This window comes from Zootoca vivipara, chromosome 15 (genome assembly GCF_963506605.1).
Source record: "Zootoca vivipara chromosome 15, rZooViv1.1, whole genome shotgun sequence".
Lineage (NCBI taxonomy): Eukaryota > Metazoa > Chordata > Lepidosauria > Squamata > Lacertidae > Zootoca > Zootoca vivipara.
This window is the reverse complement of record NC_083290.1, coordinates 33,320,142-33,345,770: the sequence shown is the minus strand read 5'-3', so window position 1 is coordinate 33,345,770 and position 25,629 is coordinate 33,320,142. Positions and strand designations below refer to the sequence as shown.

Below are 25,629 nucleotides of genomic sequence, written 5' to 3'. Positions count from 1 at the left end.
CTCTTCTCTGGGCTGTGGGTCTACTTGAAATGGATAATTATATATCAGAAATTGAACCAGCCCATGCCCGCTCAGCAGAAAGTGCTCATCCACCCTGTGGTCTGATGCTTATTTTGGGTTTTGCATTTCCCACAGCTCAGGTTCAGATCCTGCATTTTGCAAAAGCTTGTTAGGTTTCTGAACCTAATGTGTTGCATTCCAGTACGAGTCCATTGTCTTCTATTCCTGTTGACCTTGCTCTTGGTTTCAGAGTGCCATTTGCTTCCGTAGCACTTCTTATTATCCTTCCTTATAGCTCTATTGACTTTTTCAGGATTGCAGCCTTGGTGAAATACTTAGGTGTGCTCTGGTCTGAGGCACAAATCGTGGACTAAAAACACAACAGAGTGACAGGGGCTGATGCCTTTCAAACCAGTAATTTCACAGGAAGCTGCCTTATACTGAATCTGACCACCTTACACTGGTCCATCTGGCTCAGTAATGTTTGCACTGATTGGCAGCCGCTCTCCGGGGCTTCAGGTAGAAGTCTATCCCTTGCCTGCAGAAGCTAGCTTGCATATATGCTGCTTGCATGGGCTGTACCACTGAGCTACAGAAAATATATTATTGAAGAATATTTTCTGATAACCAATGCTTATGTTAGACAAGGGAAAGTTTGAGAATGGTGGGTCTGAAAATTACGCTCCTGATACTTAAGAAATGTTGGGATAGACCTGCAATATGCTGTTTTATGGGCCTCTCTTGCTGTTAATAATAATAATAATAATAATGTATTATTTATACCCCGCCCATCTGGCTGGGTTTCCCGCCACTCTGGGCAGCTTCCAACAAATACCAAAATACATTAAAATATCACAGATTAAAAACTTCCCTAAACAGGGCTGCCTTTACGGTAGGTAGTTGTTTATCTCCTTGACCTCCGATGTTAGGGCGTTCCACAGGGCGGGCGCCACTACCAAGAAGGCCCTCTGCCTGGTTCCCTGTAGCTTTGCTTCTCGCAGTGAGGGAACCGCCAGAAGGCCCTCGGCGCTGGATCTCAGTGTCCAGGCTGAACAATGGGGGTGGAGACGCTCCTTCAGGTATATCAGGTATATAGGACCTTGGCCGTTTAGGGCCACTTTTTGCACTAGCTGACTCTTCTTAGAAGGGGTTGATGGGAATGCAACATATTTGTAGCAGGCTGTTTTCAGGGCTTTTCATTTTGCTACTGCCCAAATCTATTGGTTCGAGACCAAATTGTATAGTTTATTTTGACGTCATTTTGTGTGAAAATGAGCCTAAGCGATTTGCCACGTATTCCGCCATCCATCCAAATTTCTCAGAGTTAGGGCAACTCTTGATTCTCTAAAATCATGACGGCCATTCCTTTTAAAGTCCCCAGCAGTACATGGAGGCCAGGGGATCTTATTTACCAGACTGCTAGCATCCTCCATTTTCACTCAGAAGTACCTGAGCTGCTTACATGTAACACTGTTAACTTTTATTCTCATTTTAACAGGAAGGATGAACTCTTGCAAGGCATCTATGCCATGGGCTTTAACAGACCTTCCAAGATTCAAGAAACGGCACTTCCAATGATGTTAGCTGATCCGTGAGTTGATTGAAAGATATTTGTTGTGTTGCAGCCAGCATGGGACACACCTAGGGTTGCCAGACTCAATAGAGGACAAGACTTCTGTGCCTTTAATTGCCCTGCTCTCTTTTGAGTCTGGAAACCTTAAAGAGAAACCAGCAGACCCTTTGTTTAATTTCCAAGCAAAGGGTCTGCTGGTTTCTCTTTAAGGTTTCCAGACTCAAAAGAGAGCAGGGCAATTAAAGGCACAGAAGTCCTGTCCTCTGTTGAGTCTGGCAACCCTAGACACACCTGTGCCAATTAGCCAGAGAACTGTTGAGCTAATTCATGTTCGATTTCTTGTAGACACTGGAGTTTCATCTACATAGAATGGGTAATATCTGTCCCCAACTGACACACAGGTTTAGGGAAGGGATATTTTCCCTCTGGTTACTATCCTGTTGCCTAACAGTTTTTTTTGCATCCCGTTATCAAATGAAAATCCCGATACAGATATCTTTTCAGTCTAGTTATCAACCACCTTTCAAATCTTTCAAATCGGAATTTTCTGTTCCGATTGATCTGTGCTATAAAAGGTTGTCACTCACTGTTCTTTTCAACCTCCTTATTCCCAGTTCATGTGCTTAAAAGACTCGTTCTCCCAAGGAAACTTGAAGTGTAAAATATTATTAATACTCTGAAAAGCAAATCCCAAAAGTTTGCTAAACCATACTTGTATGTAAAACATTCTTCTCACTATCCCATTTTTGTGCCTCTCAAGTGCCCTTGTTGTTTCAGTTACATACAGTGGTCTCTCGACTTACGAATTTAATCCATTCCGAACGGACCTCCGTAAGTCGAAAAAATCATAAGTAGAAGCCTATTGGGGGAGGGGGGGAATTCGTAAGTCAAAAAAATCCTATCTAAAAATTTGTAAGTCGAAAAAATCCTATCTAAACTGCATCCAAAATGGCGGACGGAGCTCCGTTCGTAACTCGAAACATTCGTTAGTTGAGTTATTCGTAAGTCAAGGTACCACTGTATATCCTTCCTCATTATTTCCTTGAAACAAGAATACTCCTTAGGACCTCCGGCTAATTAACTATGTAGCCCAAAAGTTGGGATCCCCTCCAAACCAAAGTTTTGCAGTCCTTTTGCAACAAAAACACCGCATTTTGCTGCACCCCCCAAGCTGAGTAATTGATACATCAACCTGGGGCTTGAAGTTAACACCCAAAATTTCAACAGTGTTTGAGTCACTTCAGACTGGTGCCAAAGTTTGGTGATAGTTTTGCAGCACTCCACAAACTGAGAAGCCCAGACCATTGGAATATTGTTGTCTGTTTGCATTCATCCCAACTTGATTCTTTGTTTCAGACCGCAAAATCTTATTGCACAAAGTCAGTCGGGGACAGGCAAAACAGCTGCTTTTGTTCTGGCTATGCTGAGCAGAGTGAACCCACAAGACAGATTTCCACAGGTAAAATAAACTCGGCAATATTGCCACTGGCTGCAGAGTCGTCTTCAGTTAACTAACGCCAACATGAAATCAAAATCTTTGCTATTAACCTGAGTAAGGGCTGCTTCCTTGGGGTTTGTGACTTTTCCGTCTGGCCCACTGCTTTCATAGAATGGCTAAGCATAGCCATTTTCAATGCATGAGATTTTCCTAAAAACCTGGAAGCTGGCTGGCGGAAGCAAACTGCCGTAAAATTGACACACAGACTAATCTTGCAGAGTGGCATTAAGCCACAACATTGTAACAAAGTAATGTTGGGACCGGGGTGGATTTTATTTAAATCAAATCAATTTAAATCATGATTTAAATCACTAGTCAGAAAACTTGATTTAAATCACTTTTTTAAAAAGTATAATAATCTTAATATTTACAACCAGATGTAGGTTTCATTTTGGAATAATAACTTTTCAGAGTAGCTTTTACAGTTATATCAAATATTACTGATTAGGTTATACTATTAGAAATACAGTTAGAGATAATTATGAAATTATTGTGAGGTTTAATAAGTTAGCTGTTTACAGTATATTTGGACAACTTTTCTGCTGTTATTAAGGAAATAATCATTTCCTTAATAACAATTTAAACAATTTAACTAAAACAATAACAATAACTTTATAGCATATGTATCCATTTTATCTGATTTAAATAAAAAAATCCAATTTAAATCAAAAAATCCAATTTTTTGATTATTATTTTTTTTAAAAAAAACATTGATTTTTATCCACCCTAGTTGGCACAGTCTTCAAGCAACCATCCCACTGTGTTCATCCATGCTCATAGCTGTGACATACTGCATAGAATCATAGAATAATAGAATCATAGAGTTGGAAGAGACCACAAGGGCCATCCAGTCCAACCCCCTGCCTAGCAGGAAACACCATCAAAGCATTCCTGACAAATGGCTGTCAAGCCTCTGCTTAAAGAACTCCAAAGAAGGAGACGCTACCACACTCCTTGGCAGCAAATTCAACTGTTGAACAGCTCTTACTGTTAGGAAGTTCTTCCTTATGTTTAGGTGGAATCTTCTTTCTTGTAGCTTGAATCCGTTGCTCCCTGTCTGCTTCTCTGGAGCAGCAGAAAACAACCTTTCACCCTCTTCTATATGACATCCTTTTATATATTTGAACATGGCTATCATATCACCCCTCAACCTTCTCTTCTCCAGGCTAAACATACCCAACTCCCTAAGCCGTTCCTCGTAAGGCATTGTTTCCAGGCCTTTGAAGGGAAGGGACATTTAACCAGGTTTCTTTAAAAATAAATAAATCCCATGATTCATTTGTTTAAAATCACTTTTAACATTTGTGCTGATGCACTTAAAAAAACCCAAAAAGCCAGTGCCATTGTGTGATTGCTTAGCATTCAAAAGTACAAGACAAAAACTAACACATTGATAAACTTGCACAGAACTTCTGTTTGCTCTAAAACACTTTTTCATGTGGCTGCTAATTGAGCAGATGCTTCCATTTTTAACAACATGCAAAGAAGCCCAAGCCCAAAGATAGATTAAAAAGAATATGCTAAAATGAAGCCAGCCATAAAGGTGGAGGTTTGTGAAGGTAAAGGAGCATGGTCAAAACTGTAGCTTATTTAAACGGACAGAAGACTAGTACAACACCTGGTGGCGATTGCACTTATTGTCCCTTTTAAAATAAAAACAAGATTTTCTGCAGTTTGAGAAAAGATAGGAGGAACTTAAGGGGAACACAAGAGGGCAGTGCTTTCAGGACTGTGTTGTGTAGATGCCCCACAAAAAGTAAATGAACAAATTGTATCTATTCCACATCTTTTCAGTGCCAATTAACGGCTTCTCTTTCTCCGCAGGCTGTAAGGTGATGTTGTTAAGTTGCTAGTGTGCTGCCAAAACCTTCCTGTGGCTGTTACGGGTGTTGTTTGGTTCTGTTTTTACACTGCAATGTATTCATATTTATGTTTTAAATATTCTGCAAGTCTGCTGGAGACTCTTTAGTGAACAAGGGAAGAAGAACTCAAATAAATAATAGTAACAGCCGAATGCTAAAGTGAAAAGGAAACATGGCTTGCATGTCATATTGGTGAAGCACTGCACCATTTCTGAAGGCTAAACTGACCTCCATCTTTGTTTCCTTCTACCTCCCTTGTCTCCTCCCAAAGTGTCTCTGCTTGTCTCCCACCTTCGAACTGGCATTGCAGACAGGGCGAGTGATTGAGAAGATGGGGAAGTTTTGCGTCAACATTAAGGTTGCGTTTGCCATCCGAGGGAACAGACGTAAGGGTCTCTTTTGATGCATTTCCTTCTGCCTACGTTTGTCTTGCAGCCTGGCGCTTTTGTCAGAAGTGCTTTTGTTATAAAATCCAGATGTTGCGGAGCGCCACCCACCCACCACCAAAGCTGTTGGTGCCATGAAATGCATACTAAATACTGCATTCCCTTTATAATAATAATAATAATATTTTTTTATTTATACCACGCCCATCTGGCTGGTTTTCCCCAGCCACTCTGGGCGGCTTCCAACAGAAAAATGAAATAAAATAATTAAACATTAAAAGCCTCCCTAAACAGGGCTGCCTTCAGATGTCTTCTAAAAATCTGGTAGCTCTTTTTCTCTTTGACATCTGATGGGAGGGCGTTCCACAGGGTGGGCGCCACCACCGAGAAGGCCCTCTGCCTGGTTCCCTGCAACTTGGCTTCTCGCAACGAGGGAACCGCCAGAAGGCCCTCGGTACTGGACCTCAGTGTCCGGGCAGAACGATGGGGGTGGAGACGCTCCTTCGGGTATACTGGACCGCTCCTTCAGGTATACTTCGTAGATTTGATTCGGCGGCAGCTTCCATCTTTGGTAGCAGTCCTTTGTCATTAGGTGAACTAAGAATCCACCTTTTAAAGTTGCTTCCCCCATTTTTTTAAAAAACTAACTTACTGAGATGTTTATGCCATGAAATAGCTCCCCCCTCCCCCGCCCCACCCACCTCTCTAGAAATAAGTGTAAGCCAGGGTTGCCAATTTGGTTGCCTGCAGGTGTTGTTGGGCTGTAGCACCCCTCAGCCTCATGGAGCCCAGCCAGTGTAGCACAGATGTTGGGAGTTGAAGCCCCAACAACTTTTGGATGGCACAATGCTGGTTATCCCTTGTGTAGGCTACGTTTTGGCTGCTGTGTCCGGACTCAACGGCATGCTTGCTTCTGCCCCTCCCTAAATTTTTAAACCTGGTTTCTCCACTCCTACGACAGCAATTTAGGGGTTTTTCCTGCAAGAGTGTGTTCCAGCTGGGCAAGATAACTGGGCATATGTTTACAGCTTGCATATACTGCTTAAGTGGGACACAGGTGTTTAGTGGTCTAAAACACTGAGCCTCTTGGGCTTGCCAATTGGAAGGTCGGCGTTCAAATTCCCACATTGGGGTGAGCTCCCATTGCTCTGTCCCAGCTCCTGCCAACCTAGCAGTTCGAAAGCACGCCAGTGCAAGTAGATAAATAGGTACCACTGCGGCGGGAAGGTAAACAGCGTTTTCGTGCACTCTGATTCTCCATCACAGTGTTCCATTGCACCAGAAGCGGTTTAGTCACGCTGCCCACATGACCTGGAAAGCTGTCTGTGGACAAACACTGGCTCCCTTAGTCTGAAAGCGAGATGAGCGCCGCAACCCCATAGTTGCCTTTGGCTGGACTTAACCGTCCAGGGGTCCTTTACCTTTTTTACCTTTTACTGCCTAAGTAAAGTGGAGAAAGAACTGTAGGAGATATGCCTCCATGTTACTTCCCGGCACTTGGTTTTCTGCAAAATGATTGAGTTCCTTTAAGCCAGGAATGGCGGGGGGGGGGACGGGACGGGACGGGACACACCTGTAGCCCTCCAGATCTTGTCGGACTCCAACTCCCATCAGCCCCAGCTAGCATCCAGGAGGACAATACTAGTACAGTCATACCTTTGTTTGAGAACGCTCCAGTTTGATTATTTTCGGTTTAAGTACTTCCGGGTTCCACGGCGCGTATGGTTTGCGCATGCGCAGAAGCACTCTATCGGCGCTTCCCGCACACGCAGAAGAGGCGCTCGGATTAAGTACTTTTCGGGGAGCAAATGGCTCCCCGGAACCAATTGAGTACTTAAACCGAGGTACCGCTATAGTAGTAGCCCTGTCTCTGATTTAAGCCTCAAGCTTGTGCAATTGCAGTAAGCATCTCAACACCAGTTTCATATATTTAGCCCTGGCTCTTGTGCTTCTTGTTATTATAAGTGTGTCGAGGAGCCGGGAGTGCGTCTTGCATCCTTGCACCGGACACAACATTCACACACACTGTTTACCTGTGCACTTGTTCCCTCCCCACCCACCCCAATTGCATGTGGTTAACAAGCTGCAGGTTTGGGGGCCAAGGCTAGCACCGTGATAACAAGAAGGGGGAAAACAGCAGCTGTTATTCTCCAAAAATTAATTGCAATAACCCAAAATCTGTTTAGTTTAGCGAATGTGCACTGGATGACATAGGAAAAAAGTAACTTAAGTCTCTCTCTCAGTTCCAAGAGGGACTGTAGTGGAAGAACAGATAGTAATTGGAACCCCAGGGACTCTGCTAGATTGGTGTTTCAAACTAAACTTTTTGAATCCAAAGAAGATCAAAGTATGTGTGCTGGACGAAGCAGATGTCATGATCGACAAACAGAATTTCTCAGACCAGAGTGTCCGAATTCAGAGGTAAATGTGTGTTTGTTTGTTTTTTTGGTAAGACAGATCTTGGAGAAGTAACTTACTTCTTGCTGAAAGTCCTGCATGTAGAACTTTTCTAGACATGCTCTTCACTGTTGGAACAACTGGGAAGGTTTTTAACCACTTAATTTGTATCGATAGAATATTATTACTTTTGAGAAGGCATGGCCTATTGAAGACTTGTCTGTGTCGAAAGCGGCTTCAAATGTTGACCTAAGGGCTTTTGTACTGTCCTATTGTTGCCATGTAGAAACAATAGCATTCTTGCCTTTCTTCTTGTACGTGCGGAAGATTATTATTAATAACAGCCTAAGTTCCCTGCATGGGTTACAGCAATTTAAAAATACATTATTAAAAACAGTTTAAAACCAATGGCCGTCACAAGAATAGGGTGGGACCTAAAAATATTTTATCTCAGGTGTCAAAAAGGCCTGGGTAAAGAGGTGCTTCTTCGGTATATGACGGAAGCTACGCAATGACACCACTCCGGAAATCAGTCTCATCATTTGACCCTCATGTCCCTACACTGCCTTCCTGTCTGCTTAACAGGAAGGCTTGTAGAAAGACGCTGCAAATACTCCCTTCTTACCTGACAACAAGTGAGAATCCAGAGGGTTAGTTGCCGCCTTCTACCAAGGCAGGCAGTTGGTCATGAAGCTCAGCTGACTTAAGCTGTGCAGGAGTCTTTCCCAGCCCTTCCTGAAGATTGAACCTAGTATCTTCTGCATGCAAAGCACAGGCTGCCTCGCTAGGCTGCAGCTGCTCCCCAGTGAGTTCAGTTCTAACAGGTATAATAATAATAATAATAATAATAATAATAATAATAATAATAATAATTTATTATTTATACCCCGCCCATCTGGCTGGGTTTCCCCAGCCACTCTGGGCGTCTTCCAACAAAATATTAAAATACAGAAATCCACCAGACATTAAAAGCTTCCCTAAACAGGGCTGCCTTAAGATGCCTCCTAAAGGTCTGGTAATTGTTGTTCTCTTTGACCTCTGGTGGGAGGGCGTTCCACAGTGTGGGCGCCACTACTGAGAAGGCCCTCTGCCTGGTTCCCTGTAACTTGGCTTCTCGTAGCGAGGGAACCGCCAGAAGGCCCTCGGCGCTGGACCTCAGTGTCCGGGCAGAACGATGGGCGTGGAGACGCTCCTTCAGGTATACTGGACCGGGGCCGTTTAGGGCTTTAAAGGTCAGCACCAACACTTTGAATTGTGCTGGGAAACGTACTGGGAGCCAATGTAGGTCTTTCAGGACCGGTGTTATGGGGTCTCGGCGGCCGCTCCCAGTCACCAGTCTGGCTGCCGCATTCTGGATTAGTTGTAGTTTCCGGGTCACCTTCAAAGGTAGCCCCACGTAGAGCGCATTGCAGTAGTCGAAGCGGGAGATAACTAGAGCATGCACTACTCTGGCGAAACAGTCCGCAGGCAGGTAGGGTCTTGGCCTGCGTACCAGATGGAGCTGATAAACAGCTGCCCTGGACACAGAATTGACCTGCGCCTCCATGGACAGCTGTGAGTCCAAAATGACTCCCAGGCTGCACACCTGGTCCTTCAAGGGCACAGTTATCCCATTCCGGACCAGGGAATCCCCCACACCCGCCCGCCCCCTGTCCCCCCAAAACAGTACTTCTGTCTTGCCAGGATTCAACCTCAATCTGTTAGCCGCCATCCATCCTCCAACCGCCTCCAGGCACTCACACAGGACCTTCACCGGTTCTGATTTGAAAGAGAGGTAGAGCTGGGTATCATCCGCATACTGATGAACAGTATCTTTGGCCTGCCTGGTGTTTGCCGAACTCCCATCATCCCTGCCCATTGGCCATGCATGCTGGGGCTGATGGGAGCTGTAGTTTGGCAACACCTGGAGGGCCCAAGGTCCCCCAAACCTGATTTATAAAGAGACCAAAGATTTGTGGCCATGATTTCTCTTGGGAATGAAATGCAGGCTCCTTTTTGTTTTTCTTCCTTCCAGAGCTTTAGACCCCGGTTGTCAGATGCTTCTCTTTTCAGCCACCTTTGAAGAACCTGTGCTGCTGTTTGCCCAGCGCATCGTCCCCGAACCCAACGTTATTAAGCTCCGCCGAGAGGAGCTGACCCTGAACAACATCAGGCAGTACTACTTTGAGTGTGAGAACAAGGAGGACAAATACAAAGCCCTGTGCAATATCTATGGCAGTATCACAGTCGGCCAAGCGATCATCTTTTGTCAGGTAAAGCGCCCTTGCAACATCGAGGTAACCTGGGGCCCCAGAAAACGTCCGGAGAATATATTTGGGGTGGAGAGGAGTGGTGGGCCCGTGGTCTTGGGATGAAGATTTGCTGACTTCCAACCCAGTGTTACTAGTCGGATACGGCCTTACTAGCCAGCTACAGGTGGTGACCATTTTGTGCAGGGGTTCGATCCTGGACGCTGCGCCCGTTGACACAGCACACATAAGCCAGTCCCACCCTGCCCTCTCGCAGGTCCAAAAGGACCGTGTGTCGGCAGCCACACCAAAGTACAGCTGGCGACCGTGTGTCAGTCGCCACCTGTACTTTGAGGGGGGGGGTTCCAGTGTGGGAGGGTAAATGACTCAGGACTGCAATACCTCAAGGACCACCTCTTTCCATATGAACCTACCTGGACTCTGAGATCATCCTCTGAGGGTCTCCTTCATGTACTGCCACCTCGAGAGGTCCGGAGGGTGGCAACACGAGAACGGGCCTTCTCTGCAGTGGCTCCTCATCTGTGGAATGCTCTCCCCAGGGAAGTTCGCCTGGTGCCTTCATTATAGACTTTTACAATATTCCCTTTTAACCAGGCCTTTGGTTGATCTGATTTACATCCTATGCCCTTTAAAAATGTGTTGGTTTTTTTTGGCGCGGGGGGGGGCGGGCTATTGGGTTATTATTATTATTAATTTTGTGGTTTCATATCTTGATTTTATTATGTGAACCTCCTTGAGACCCCTGGGTATAGGGTGATATATAAATTCAAATAATAATAGTAATAGTGATAACAACAACAACAGCAACAATAATAATAATTTTAAAAAATGGTTCAAGGCTAAAGTCCTAAAAGCTAGACCTGCCGGAACAGAAATGTTGGTGTCATTGCAGGGAAGCCCGTGACCTTGTGTCTCTCTCTTTTCCTGTGTTCCTTTGGCAGACTCGTAAAAATGCCAAATGGCTTCACTGGGCTCTGTCAAATGATGGGCACCAAGTATCCCTGTTGAGTGGGGAGCTCTCCGTCGAAGAGCGAGCAGAGGTGATCCAGAAGTTTCGCGATGGGAAAGATAAAGTCCTCATCACAACCAACGTCTGTGCCAGAGGTAATGATTGGGATGAGCAAATGCAAGGTGGGAACTTGCTCCTTCAGCAGGAAGTGACCTTGTTTTGTGTTGCTTTGTAGGCATCGACGTGAAGCAGGTCACGATCGTTGTCAACTTTAGCCTGCCTACAATGACGCCCTGGCTAGCTGACTACGAGACCTACCTGCACCGCATTGGCCGAGCAGGTCGCTTTGGAAAGAAGGGTCTGGCGTTCAATATGGTCGAAAGGCATAATCTGCCGCTTGTCCATGCAATTCAAGACCACTTCAGTGAGCATGATATTTTCATGTGACTTAATAGTGCAGAAAGTTAGACATCGCGTTAGGGTAATTGGGGTTTGAATCTCTGCTCAGAAACATGCTCACTGGCTTTTAGCCTCTGAATTAGCTATAATTGGGAATTAAAAAGGTTGCACAACAGTGGGAAAAAGAGAGAGGCTGAATTTCAATTTTATCGTTGGGCATTTTTCCTGCCAGAAATGACTTGGTCTGTTGCCTAGACAAATAACAGCATTTAAAAATAATTAAACTTTCAACATAGCAACAGAACTACATTTTAAACCATTTGGTACATACGCAAATTAACAAGATCAAATTCTTTATTGCATGCATCACATGCCTTTTCTTCAGGATGCTTGAGGTAGTTATTCGTTTTTATTTCTTCAAAAGCATTTATAAACTGCCTAATAATTTAAATTTAAAAAAATCTTTTCAGCAGTGTACAATATAAAAATAATTCAGTATCATTAAAACAAAAATACAGCCTGGAATCAATAACGGGGTACCATACATGGCTGTCCCCTTTTGTGAGAGGCAGGTAAGACCATGAGATGGTTGTCTGGCTTGCTTCACTTTGGGTAGGAGGCAGGCTCACGTTTTTCCCCAGTGAGCTTCATAGCTGTGTGGGGCCTGAAATGTCCTGGTCCAATGCCAGGGACGTAGCCAGGATCAAAATTAGGGGGGGGGCAAGGGGCAAGGCCAAGGCACGGGGGGAGGAGCCACAGTGGGGCAAGGAAAGCCATGATCGGCAGGGGCGAGGGGGCACCAGGATCAGCCCGAAAATGGGCTGCTCCGACCCCCTCCTCCCCCTCCGCGATTGGCAGGGGCGAGGCGGTGCCAGGATCAGCCCGAAATCGGGCTGCTCCGACCCCCTCCTCCCCCTCCGCGATCGGCAGGGGCGAGGGGGCGCCAGGATCAGCCCGATTTCGGGCTGCTCTGACCCCCTCCTCCCCCTCCGCGACCGGCAGGGGTGAGGGGGCACCAGGATCAGCCCGAAATCGGGCTGTTCCGATCCCCTCCTCCCCCTTCGCGATCACCGGGGCGGGTGGAGGGAAAGCTGGCTTTCCCTCCACCCACCCCACAGCCAGCAAGGGAGAAGGGAGGCGTCCCTTCTAGACGGCTGGCTGTGGGGCGGGTGGAGGGAGAGCCCCAGAGCCGTGCAAAGCGTTTGGCTGGCTTTCCCTCCACCTGCCCCACAGCCAGCCGGCTAGAAGGGACGTCTCCCTTCTCCCTGGCTGGCTGTGGGGCGGGCGGAGGGAAAGCTAGCCGCTCTGGGGCTTTCCCTCCACCCACCCCACAGCCAGCCAGGGAGAAGGGAGACGGCACTGGGCGGCGGCGGGCGGCGGGGCAGGCTGGCCACCAGCGGCCCTGCTTCTAGGGGGGAGAACTGCCCCCCCTGCCTACGCCCATGTCCAACACCCTAACCATGAAACCTTATGGGTCCTCAAGCTGGCTAATTTCACGGGTTGAGAATATTTGGAGACAATTCTGCAGAGTTGCCTTTTTCTTTCCATGGCCAGATATTTTCCTCAAAGGTTGCCTTTAGAAAGGTTGCCCCAGCCATATCACAAGCATCTGTTGATCTCTCTTGTCCACCGTGTGGAATTCTTGTGAATCAGAGAGGAAAACAGGCCCAGATTATTAGTCGCCCTCCCTCCCTGTGACCAGTGGCTTATGAAGGGTCGAGCTCTTTTTTTTTTCTGCGTTGGGATCCTCCTCCTAGCAAAAATGTCTTTCCTTTTCAGAGACTACCATCAAGTGCCTCGATCCAGAGGATATGGAAGCACTGGAAAAAATAGACGACTGAATTCTTCTAGTTCTGTGGCTTGAAGGGGAAATGATGGCTTTCCAGAATACGGCTGGGCTCCATCTCCCAATTTTCCCTACCCTGCATGGCCAGGAGCAAGGGATGGTGGGAGTTGGAGTCGAGCACATTTGGAGAGCCTCGGGTTACCCACCCTAGAGAGTTCTGTAACGTTAAACCATTTTCCAGACAATGCTGATATTTTGGCAGAATAATAATAATAATTAAAAAAAACAAACCTCATCGCTTGCCCTTGGTTTTCTTTTGCTTGCACCAACTATTAAGACACATCAGATGCCTTGTGTGATTGGAAGAGCTATCCCTGAGTGCCTTCAACACTGCCTCCAGGCCACGTATATGCCCTCTGACGCTGCTATAGATATGAACTGCTGTGATTTGTGATCTCAGTTGAGAGAAATGGGCTCTCACTTACGGATACATCCGCTAGTTCAGTCTGTAGCTCGTAATACCAGGTGCTTAGATCTTTGCGTATAATAAAATGGACTCCTTGAGTGCTTCCCAATATACGATATTAATTTGTGTCAGCGGAGGTAAATTTAAAGATTAATGAAGTGAATAGACTTCCATATTTCAGTAAAAGTGGAATGAGCAAGTTTATTATATTACTGGTGATTAAGCTACCATCCTCTAGATGTCAGTGGCTCCTTTCGCTGAATTTTGTGCCCTAGGCAAATCAGTTTTGACTTCAGAAATATGTGACGTATGGAAGGAAGGAAGGAAGAAATGAAAGAAAGAGGGATGGAGGGAGGGAGGAAGAAGTGGCTCCTATCCCAGGTCCCTTAAAATATGCAATTTGGCATGGGTTTCAGCTTGTTTCAGTGATCAGTTGCCACCATAGTTTGGGAGCCAGGGGCAGGAAAGTGACAATTCTTAGAGCTTTTCCTATGGGGAACTAAATCCACAAAAGCAAAAGGAATAAATTGGAGTCACACCCCTCTGCCTGTGCCCACCCTAGGGAAATAAGGAATGTTGCATTTGACTGTTCCAATGAATTCCATCCCACAAGACATAGATTGCTTTGCCTGGTCTTGCATCCAGTCCCATCACTGGCCTGATCACTCCATAGTACTTATTTCAAGTACTGTAGTAAAATCTCATGTCAGAAGCAGCCCTACATCTTAAAATGTGATGGTAATTAAAGGAGCACTTCATTCCCCACGAAAGAAATGCCACCACCAAATGCATTTGTTGAAACCAAGTACAAGCGCTTCCTTTGTGGCCCTCTTTTGCAGAAAAGCACAATCTTCCCTTGTTTCCCAGCCCCATTTGACACATCATTATCCCTCTGCCATCTCTAGCCAAAACAGTCTGTAATAAAAGGGAATTAAGAATGATTACCAAGGAGTCACACTGCTTCTCGGCCAAATGGTTTCTTACAAAATTACAATGTATTATTTTGTTTTCTCACTGAAGAATTTTTATTAGGTCGGGCTCTTGACAATTTTGTCATTTGCTGGATTGGCCAGCAACCCCCCCCCCCAAACTTAATATTTGCTCATTTCTTTCTTGCCCCACACCCCTCAAAGATGTGTCTGTACTCTGTTAGAACAAATCTCCGGTGGGAAGGTAAACGTGGTTCGCCATAAGCGGCTTAGTCATGCTGGCCACATGACCTGGAAAAACTGCGGACAAACGCTGGCTCCCTCGGCCAGTAAAGCGAGATGAGCGCTGCAACCCCAGAGTTGTTCACAACTGGACTTAGGGGTCCCTTTACCTTTTAACCACTCTTAGCACTCTTAACACACTACAGTTCCCAATATCCTTTGGTGGAAGCCATGGCTATTTAAAGTCGGATGATAGTACTTTAAATCCATCCAAACTTGGATGGATATGTGACTTTTTCTGGTCCATATTGCAATATGCTCAGCCACAAATCCATCCCATCTTGTCTCTCCATTGAGATTTAAAAAGGAAAACCTAAGGCTCATCTGCCCTGACCTTTGCTGTGGATCATCTAAATTAAATTGGCATTGTCTACATATTGTTGGCCTCCCTCAATCAGCACTCATCTCACTTCTTTTCAACAGTAAATTTGGATTTCTCCTGCTTTAAACATACCCATAAACAGGCAGCGTTGTATGACCTCTGCACAATTTTTTAGGTGCGAACATGTCAGTATGAATGCTCAGTAAGGTCCCGATCTGGAAGTTCTGTGTGTATTTTATTGTTGTTGTTTAAAGGCTATTATGGTAAACCATCTTCAAATCATTTGTGGTGAAGGGTGGGGTAAACCCTGTCAGGTTTTGCATCCCTGTTGCCTTCAGAAAATCAGTTGAATGTATCCAGTGTTATATTAAGATCTGACTCACTGCAGTGAATGGACACGATTCATTTAGGTCCATGAATGTCAGTGGGTCTAAATTGAGTAAAACGTAATTGATTTAAGAACACGGTAATTTTAAAGGTTTGATTTCCTGTCTGAACAAGAGGAAGCCTCTAATGAAAATACTTTTGAACCTTTGTGGCATTGCGCCATGCTTGAGGCAGCACAAAGAGTGGGCACATGATGCAGCCAGCTTGTTGAAGATAACCAGGCCTTGCTCTGGTCACTGCATGGATGCCACCCCAAATTCTGTGATGGAAGGAAGGCAGACTAAATAAAGTGAATTACAGAAGAATGTTGGTCATGGAGAAAGACCTTGCCTGGATAATAGAGTGCTATATTTGTTTTTGGGTGATGTAGGCACACACTGGTCATAGTTGGCACCCTCTTGGAACAGATATTCCATTCTGTGCATGAGAGAAGGGAAAATACCGCTTTGAAGATGACATTTGCCACCTGCAGTTTCGCTAAGTAAATGTGTTTTTAAAATCCACTGTCTGATTAATGGGGGGCGGGGAGGGATCTTTTCAGTTAACCAAGAGGCTTTAAACCAATTAAACAAAGCAGCCCTTATTAAGAGTGCCAAGGCTGCAAAATGGGCTGGCACCAGAGGTCTGTGTTACTGAGAACCTGCCAAGACCCATGCAGGCCAGAGACGGGGGTCACTATTGAACTCTGGAGCTGCCTCCTCTCTGTTGTTGCCTGTTTGGCTGTTCTTTTTTATTCATTTATTCGGCTTTTCAAATTACAGTTTTATAATCGCATATCCAACATACAACCTAAAAACAAGATTGCAAAGAATCTCCTGGACTTCCCTCCTTCCCTTTGTGGGTCCTATTATTAATCATTTCCTCCTGCATCTTTTACAATAATCCAAATCTTCCACATCTCCATTATATCCAAAATTCACCTTTAAACTGCAAGGGTCATTCCAATCCTATGGTACTAACGATTTTAACTGTTTACAATGGTTTTTAAGATAAATTATAATTTACGCCCATTCTTTATTAAGAAATTTGTCTTCCTGATTTCTTATTCTTCCGGTCATTTTTTGCCATTTTGGCATAACCCATCAACTTGATCAGCCATTCTTATCTGGTAGGAGCTTTATATTCTTTCCATCTCTGGGCCAATAATATCTGCGCAGCCGTGGTCACATACATAAATACTCTTTTCTGCTCTCTTGGGATTTTGGCACCTAAAATTCCTAAAAGGTTTTAAAGAAAAAAGTTATTTTGAACATTTTTTTCAGTTCATCATATATCATTTCCCTGTTCTTTCTGAGTGTGCAAGCTGCAACCATTTTGAGAAAATGGAAGAACACCCTCAGTTTGCCTTCCACTTCCCCTCTGTGTGGTTGTGTGGTTAGGGCAAGTAAATTGGCCCCCACTCAATATCACTTTGAAGGCAATGTACTTGTTGCATACTTGTTGCTGAAAACTGGGAGCTGCTGCAGCCGGGTCCTGCTTGTTGGCTTCCCCTAGACGTCTGGTTGGCTGCTGTGAGAACAAGATGCTGGTGCAGATGGGCAATTCTTACATTCTTACACCTTGCCCAAGGGCTCCCCCCAAACCTGAAGCTGGCACTGCCTGCAAATGAAGGCAATGCTCATTTGAGAGTCGGTTCCGTCAACTCTGCAGGACTGACTTCCGAATAAACACGCCTAGGGACTGGGGGTTGCATGGTGTGTTTATCAGCATGGCAGCAGAGTAGGAAATGGCATGGAAACCAGAGGAGAGTAATTTGAAATCCTGCAGAGACAGAGCCCTCTCCGGGGAATTGCATCACTGGCACTGTGGCACAGAGAAGTTTGTTCTGCAATTGCTTGCTACGTTGGTGGCCCAGGAATCAACATGGTGAGTCAAGCCAACACCCCTCACCAAAACATTTCTTTTACTTCTAGTGAAGCTCGGAAAGGAGATGCTCCTCAGCCCGAGTTTCCCATGCGATCCTTTCTCCTGGCTCCTTTCCATTTAACCAAAATGCTTGACTAGTGGAAACAGGCTGGGGTAGGAGGGAGATAAGGAGGGACTATGTAGTAAAAATGGCTTTTTGGGAAAACAGTTTCCCCCACAAACTGTTCCCCTGGTCACTCCTCACCACCACTTGACCAAAATCCCTGGCCGATTGAAAGACTGTTGGGGAAGAGGTTCAGAGAAAAATCAACAGTGGGTGCAAGGGTTAAGCAGCCTTTGCATATTCTGCCCTCCCTGCTGTTTCTTCGCACATCTTTTAATAAGCACTGGTTTGGGAATCCTGTGTTTACCCCGCTAAACATTGTAGTTCTGCTACTAGATAACTTCAGTTTCCGGAATACCTTTCCAACGAGCCACGGTGCTGATGAAACCAGTTTTGAAAGGTATGCTGCAGAGAGTAACCCCATGTTCAACATCAACTTCGTTGGACTGGTCATGTTGTGCAGATGCCTGATGATCATCTTCCAAAGCAACTACTCTATTTGGAACTTAAAAATGGCAAGCGTAATGTTGGTGGTCAACAAAAGAGGTTTAAAGACGCTCTCAAGGCAAATCTAAAAATATATCGTGTAAAAGATGTTATTTCAGGAAGGAACTCCTTTCCATCACTCTCACCTGGCTGGGTGTCACTAGGGATGGGGAAACAATTGGCCAAGGAGCTAGTCTTTGTGTTAGTCTGGTCTGTGGATGGAAAGACACAGAAAGGCTTCTTGCTCTCTGTGCTGAACCCAAAGCTAAGGCTTGGGGGTTCCCCTGGAAGCCTAAGGATGAGCTTAGATCTGTTGGCGTGTTAATGCTGTGAGCCCTTCCATCTTATGTTGTGTATATATGTAAATAAAACTATATATCCTAAAGACGCCACAGGCTGCATTGACCTTTATTCTAAGGAAACTGAACCCTGGGAATGTGCTGGAACCCCATGAGTTTCTTACCACTCGGAGATTGGGCTGCATGCAACAATATAGTGAAACTAACAATCTAGTACAGGCACCCCCAACTTGCGGCCCTCCAGATGTTCTGGCCTACAACTCCCATGATCCCTAGCTAGCAGGACCAGTGGTCAGGGAAGATGGGAATTGTAGTCCAAAACATCTGGAGGGACAAAAGTTGGGGATGCCTGATCTAGTATATTAGGGGAAATTGCTTTGCAAAAATGCATATGCTAGGCAAAATTTCACTTTAAAATGTGTCTTTTAAGGGGGAAAATTGCACAAAAATTCTGTTTAATTTTGATGAGGAGGTTTTTGGTTTAATGCAAATTGTAGTCAAAATGTGGAGAACTGACTCTGAAGTTGGAAAAATGAGAAACCGAAATGGACAGATTGGCCCACCCATCCCTGCTTGAGTCCTGCATCGCGGAGTCCCTGTATCCTCCCTCTGTTTGCTGGCATGCTCTACCCTTTCCACGACTGGCCTGTGTCATATGTAGCTAATCAGCGGTGCTGCAGAGAAGCAGGAATGATAAACTGTTTTTATTATTATTATTTTTAAAAAATTCAATCAAGTGAGTGGAGAACATTGGAAACAGCTGTAGGGCTGAGTCTGGGAGCTTACTTGACGTGGAGCTGGGATGGCTAAGGCATCTTTGAGCCCTCATTGATGGAGTAACTTGTGTCGGGCAGCCTCACAAAGAGAGAGCCTGCACTTCCTCAACAGTACAGAGGATGGATGGCAGGACAATGTTCGGTTGATTTGATATGTCCAGGAATTGTACTAATGATCATTTTTCTTCTGGTCACAAACTGGCACGAAACACATGCAGACACAGCCTTTTAAGCAGAAAAACAGCTAACGGTTGCAAATCAGGAAGAGGCCAAGGCGCAAATCAGGAAGGTCCTGCTTTGAATCTTGCCTCCATCATGACTCACAAGGTGGTTTGTTTGTTTATTTAGGTATTTGTAGAAGTATTTCTGTACCTCCTTATGGCAAAATGCCAGGGCAGTGTCTAACGTTGAAACAAGAAGCTCCATTTGAAAAACAGAAATGAAAGCAAAACTGCAGGTGATCATTATTAAGGTGACCGGCTAATCAAAATAAAAAATAAACATATGCAAAGGACAGTCAGCATAAAAACGGTATTCAATGGATGTCAGAAAGTCAAAAGTGAGGATGCCTGATAAATCTCTGCTGGAAGTGTGGTCTGCAACAAGTGTTCCCAGTGGGTAAGCCACCCAGGGGGGTCTGTGGCACCATTCACGTAACGAAAACTATCATTGAAGTATCAATATTTTCAAAAGTATGGGGTCTGTAGATTGGATTTTGAAAAACAGGGGGCTTGCCGTACTTGGGAGCCACTGTTCTACAGCGTGGGAGAGGTAGTTGAAGTCATTTGGGCATCTACAGGAAAACTAATAGTGGATTCTCTCAGTGATGGAGTTGGGCTCAAGCAGTCCTTGAGATTCCCTGGGTCCAAGTTGTTGAGGGCTTTGTACAGGTGAAACTCGGAAAATTAGAATATCGTCGAAAAGTGCATTTACTTTAGGAATGCAACTTAAAAGGTGAAACCAATATATGAGATAGATGCATGACATGCAATTCAAGATATGTAAAGTCTTTATTTGTTGTAATTGTAATTATTTGTTATTAGGCGGGTCAATTATAAATGGAATGTAATTAATGAAATGCAATACTGTAGTGATGTTTATTTTTGTATTATTGTAACTATTTGTTTTATTACTGTGGAATTTCCAAAAGAAAGCATTTGTAAAAATTAAAATTAAAATAAAAAATAAAAAGTTGCATTACTGAAATAAATGCACTTTTGACGATATTCTAATTTTCCGAGTTTCACCTGCCAGTGAACCTTTCCTGAAAAAACAAAGAAGCCAAGGAACCCAAAGCAGTGTTAATGAGTTATCCCACACAGCTCCCATCGTCCCTGACCATTAGCCATGCAGGCTGGGACTGATGGAAGTTGGATTCCACTGACATAGTGAGGGTACCACATTGTCTTCTCCTGATCTACTCCCCATGTTGTCCTCTCTGGGACAGCAGTGCCTCTTCATGGGAGCAGATAAGACCCCTTTCCCAGTCATGCAACCTGAGAACCCACAACTCGAGATGGCAGAGATTGAACTTTTGGCCTCATGTGAGGAAAACAAAGATGCTTTATGGGCCCCTTGATGGTCTTTTGACTTGGAGCCCTCCTTGTCCTTGGCTCAGTAAACCCAGGAAAATGCCCTCCCAAAAGACACACGATATTCTGCAAGCTTTGCTTGACAGATTCACGGGCGACAGATTGACTAGTTATTGTCAACCTCGTTCTGTTACGCATATGTGTGTTGGGGGTGGGGGTTGTTTTTGTTTGTTACAATGGTATGCATTTTGTGTTTTTATATTGTAAACTGCCCTGTGATTCTCAGATGAAGGGCAATATAGAAATGTAAGAAATAATAATACTAATCATATACCAGCAGATATGCACCCATGCTGGCATTGACATGGAAAATGTATGTTTGTGTGTAAAGCACTATAAAACAAAGTAAAAGGTAAAGGACCCCTGGACGGTTAAGTCCAGTCAAAGGCGACTATGGGCTTGCGGCGCTCATCTCACTTTCAGGCCAAGGGAGCTGGCGTTTGTCCACAGACAGCTTTCCAGGTCATGTGGCCAGCATGACTAAACTGCTTCTGGTGCAATGGAACACCGTGACGGAAACCAGAGCGCCCGGAAAAGCCATTTGCCTTCCTACTGCAGTGCTACCTATTTACTTGCACTGGCATGCTTTTGAGCTGCTAGGTTGGCAGGAGCTGGGACAGAGCAACGGGAGCGCACCCTGTCGTGGGGATTTGAACCGCCGACCTTCTGATCGGCAAGCCCAAGAGGCTCAGTGGTTTAGACCGCAGCGCCACCCGATGCCACATTGAACAACCATAGCTTCCTCCAAGGAATTTTGGGAGCTGTAGTTTGTTAAGGGTACTGAGAGTTGTAAGGAGACCCCAGAGCCCACTTGTCTGAATGTTCAAGCCCACCCTTGCCACCGGCAGGAGACCAGGAAGACCTCGAAATTTCAGGTCAGCCCTGGTGTCTTGGCAACCCTATACCGTAAGTTCATATCTGGTCTTCAGTTGATCCCCGTTAAGTGTCAGATGTTAGAAATGATCCTAGGTTTATCCCAAGAAAACCCAAGTACTTTGTGGGCTTTGTCGATACCCCCTCTCTTTACACAATGCACAATAATACTCTTTAACGGTTTGCAACGCGGAGGTCCCTTTCCGGTCTCTACACAATAAGCAGACTGAGAACCAATCTTTCTGTTAAGTCAAGAGAACCAGAGAGCAAATTATTAGCAAAGATGCGGGTTTCAGATTTCGAGGTGTTATTAAACCTAACAGAGTGAGGAAAGAAGGAATTTTCATAATTATAAAACTGCCTTGGCACTGTCATTTCGCGGCTGGCTTCCTATCTGTACGATCTTGCGCAAGTCCCAATCGGAGACAAAATAAAGAACAGTCTCCAAACACTGACAGAGGCGCCTTTAGGGGAAGAGACACACCTCAGCCAGGCAAAGAAATGGCTTGCCTTTTTGACTTAATTAATTCCACGGATATCGATCTGCCTGGATCTGATTTCATAGTACAGTATGTATGAGACACTGACTGTGCACATATATATATATAATGAATGTATGTATCATCTCTGTTGACAGAAAGATGAAAGGTGTTCCCATTTCTTGCAAATCATCTGCGTCTCTACAAGGCCCTTCTCTGATTGGAATCAGTCCAGCTACACAGACATAAATAAACATTGATTTGGGGACAGGATTAATAATGGTTTGCTGTAAGATCTATTTATTCTTTTGCACATATGTCCCACCCAAGAATAGGAAGGGGGGGCCCTTTCACTCTATGTGGGGGCCCCATTGTGTTTGTTCTGGAAACTGCTGTTAGCGCAGAATGTTGCACCCAACTGGGGATGGAATGGAGAATCTGCATGCAAGGTCCCTGTTCAAAGATCTGCAATCGGTGCCGATTTATTACCGGGCCATGTCCAAGATGTTAATATACTAATAGTGAACATTAACAGTGATTAACTGCTTGGGACCTGTTTACTTGCAGGATCAACTTACTCATATATGCCCACTTGGCCGCTTCGATCTGCCGAACTGGCAGCTTTACAGATGCCACATAATATTTCTTCCATACTTGTAAGAACTCTATACTTTAGGGTGGCTGAACTTTGGAACTCCCTGCCTATTGACAACAGGCAGGCGCCTTCACGGTACCATTTCCGGTGCCTGCTTAAAACTTTTTTTTGTTTAGGCAAGCCAATCTAAACATGATAAGCTTCATGTTATTTTTTTCTTCTTAGCTTCGGAATATTTTATTTTTATTTGTAAATACTTCGGAATATTATAAAGCTACTCTTGATGAGCAGAGGCTTCTGACTGGCTCCTGCTCTCCCTTCCTTATGGCTTCTTATGTTTATACCAGACTTGGATTGGACAGCCCTTCAAAACAAAGGATGGTCTTCTGTAAATGAAGATGCAGCCCTGCCCTAATATGGATTCTAGATTTGCTACTAGATTAGATGGTCCTGAAAGACCTACATTGGCTCCCAGTACATTTCTGAGCACAATTCAAAGTTTTGGTGCTGACCTTTAAAGCCTTAAAGGGCCTCGGCCCAGTATACCTGAAGGAGCATCTCCACCCCCATCGTTCTGCCTGGACACTAAGGTCCAGCTCTGAGGGCCTTCGGGCAGTTCCCTCGCTGTGAGAAGTGAGGTCACAGGGAACCAGGCAGAGGACCTTCTTGGTGGTGGCACCTGCCCTGTGGAACGCCCTCCCATCAGATGTCAAGGAAATTAAACAACTATCTGACTTTTAGAAGCAGGGCCGGTGTGTCCATAGAGGCGAGCTAGGCAACTGCCTAGAGCGCCGTCATCGGAGGGGCGCTGCCAGCCTGCCGCCCGCTCGCCTGCCTACTCGCTGCCCGCCGCCCGCCCGCCACTTGCCGCTTCCCCGCTTCCCTGCAATGCCCTGCAGGGGGCGCAGGGCCACGCAGGCAGGGAGGCAGTGGAACCTGAGCACTTGCCCAGCTCCTTCCCCTTCCTCCGGCTGCACTCACTTCCTCTGGCTGTGCTCACTTCCTCCGAGTCCGAGGCGATGAGCAGCAGCTGCAGCAGCGACGGCGCCGCCCGCCCGCCCGAGCATCATGAGCCCAGGTGGGTTAGGTGTCCGGCTCCCTGACGGGGTGAACCCCGCACGCGGCGCAACGCTCCCTTTCCGCAAAGCGCACCCAGGAAGAGGCGCACCCTACGGGGCCCAGGCACCTTTGCCCTCCACGGGCGCCACTTAGGCACTACAATGCCCAGGGCAGGAGGCCCCGGGGCATGGGCAGAGTGCGCGTTGCTTCTGGGCGTGTTAAAAACCAGTTACCAAATAAAGCAGAAAGCCAAACAAAGTTCAGATTATAGATAAGGGGAAAAAAACCCAGCCCATTTTTATTTTTATTTATTTATTATTTCATTTTTTATTAAGGGGGGGGGGCGCCAGAAGGTGATCTCGCCTAGGGCGCAAAAAACCCTAGCACCGGCCCTGTTTAAAAGACATCCCTGTTTTAATGTTTGATGTTTGATGTTTTATTGCTTTATTATTATTATTATTATTATTATTATTATTATTATTATTATATATTAATAATATTTTAATATTCTGTTGGGAACCACCCAGAGTGGCTGGGGAAACCCAGCCAGATAGACTGGGTGTAAATATTATTATTATTACTCCTCCAAAGTATCCTGGGAACTGTAGTTTATTAAGGATGCTGGGAATTGTACTTATTTGAGGCACCCAAGATTCTTGTGGGTGGGGGATGTGTTTTAAATGTGTGCTAACTTCACGGTGTCTACGTAACTAGTTCCATTTCTAGTTGCACATATTAAAAATAATTTTAATATGCATAATTTCATATGCATTTTTGTACGCACTTTTCCCTAAAAACATGCAGTTCCCCATGAAAACACGTGTTAAGATATTACTTACACTTGGAATCTGGTTTCCTGTTTCCTCATGGAACCCCAAATACTTCTACTTGGTTATTTGAAAGATGTCATCTCAGAAAATGAATGAGAAACGGTAATCATCCTTATCACAGCAGCAAAGATTATGATAGCTAAAAATTGAGTGGTGTGTGTGTGTTATTAATTCAATTTATATACTGCCCTTTTCAAAAGCTCCCAGGGTAGTTTACAACATTAAACAGATCCCTTGCTGTATATGAATGGTTTGAAAATATATGATCCATAGTAACAATGATTGAGTTTACTTATTATAAAAGCATATGCATCAACCAACCTAACAAGTTTGTGGAAAGATGGGTATTTTTTTGTAATATTTTAGAATAACAAATTTAATGAGAGTGTTCAAACTTACGTTGCTTCCAACTTTTCCAATAATGCTATTAGTATTCATAAACAGATGTATTTATTTATTGAATATGATCTGTTAGAATCCCTGATTTTGCTGTTTAAAAGGTTTAATTTAAATAAATAAATAAAATTATATACATGAACCCTTGGCCTGGTTCAGCAATACGTACAGATTCAAGTTGGGAAGAATTATTGTTATCATTAATTAATTAAATTTATTATATGGCCTTCACCCTAAGCCATGGGTAGGCAAACTCAGGCCCAGGGGCCGGATCCGGCCCAATAGCGTTCTAAATCCGGCCCGGAGACGGTCCGGGAATCAGCGTATTTTTTTACATGAGTAGAACGTGTGCTTTTATTTAAAATGAACCTCTGTGTTATTTGTGGGGCATAGGAATTTGCTCATTTTTCTTCTTCAAAATATCGTCCAGCTCCCGCACCGGAATCATTGCATCACATAATCCTTGATTGTGCTCTTCACTCATCGGCCAGGAGCAAGTTTCTTGCTCCATATCTAAAGGGAATCACCGATGTTTCAAATGAAGCCAAACTGAGATATCTACTAAATGATGAAGACCCTTTAAGATCACTCACGGTTGCCAGATTCTTGATCAGCGTCCTATCCCTAAAGAAGAAAAACGGACTCCTGTGCGGCTCGGATAACCCTTTTAAACCATGATTTATGTTTTAGGATGTAATTAGGTGATATCATCATTGATGTCTTTTATTAATTTATGAGCAGAGGGCGATGTTTATGCTGCAAATTTATTGTATTGTATATTGTTGGTCTT

General features: G+C 44.8%; 1 protein-coding gene across 1 annotated transcript in view; it reads left to right on the top strand.

Moving 5' to 3' along the window:
- DDX25 (DEAD-box helicase 25) overlaps nucleotides 1-13,382 on the top strand; it is a 30,048-nt gene extending 16,666 nt beyond the window's left edge. The window contains exons 6-13 of the mRNA XM_035139589.2: nucleotides 1,499-1,591; nucleotides 2,930-3,032; nucleotides 5,205-5,319; nucleotides 7,563-7,740; nucleotides 9,731-9,968; nucleotides 10,907-11,069; nucleotides 11,150-11,338; nucleotides 13,093-13,382. Of these exons, the coding sequence (XP_034995480.2) occupies nucleotides 1,530-1,591; nucleotides 2,930-3,032; nucleotides 5,205-5,319; nucleotides 7,563-7,740; nucleotides 9,731-9,968; nucleotides 10,907-11,069; nucleotides 11,150-11,338; nucleotides 13,093-13,154 (1,110 nt within the window). The 5' untranslated portion in view covers nucleotides 1,499-1,529 and the 3' untranslated portion in view covers nucleotides 13,155-13,382. The remainder of the gene's footprint in view (nucleotides 1-1,498; nucleotides 1,592-2,929; nucleotides 3,033-5,204; nucleotides 5,320-7,562; nucleotides 7,741-9,730; nucleotides 9,969-10,906; nucleotides 11,070-11,149; nucleotides 11,339-13,092) is intronic.
- The last annotated feature ends 12,247 nt before the right edge of the window (nucleotides 13,383-25,629 follow it).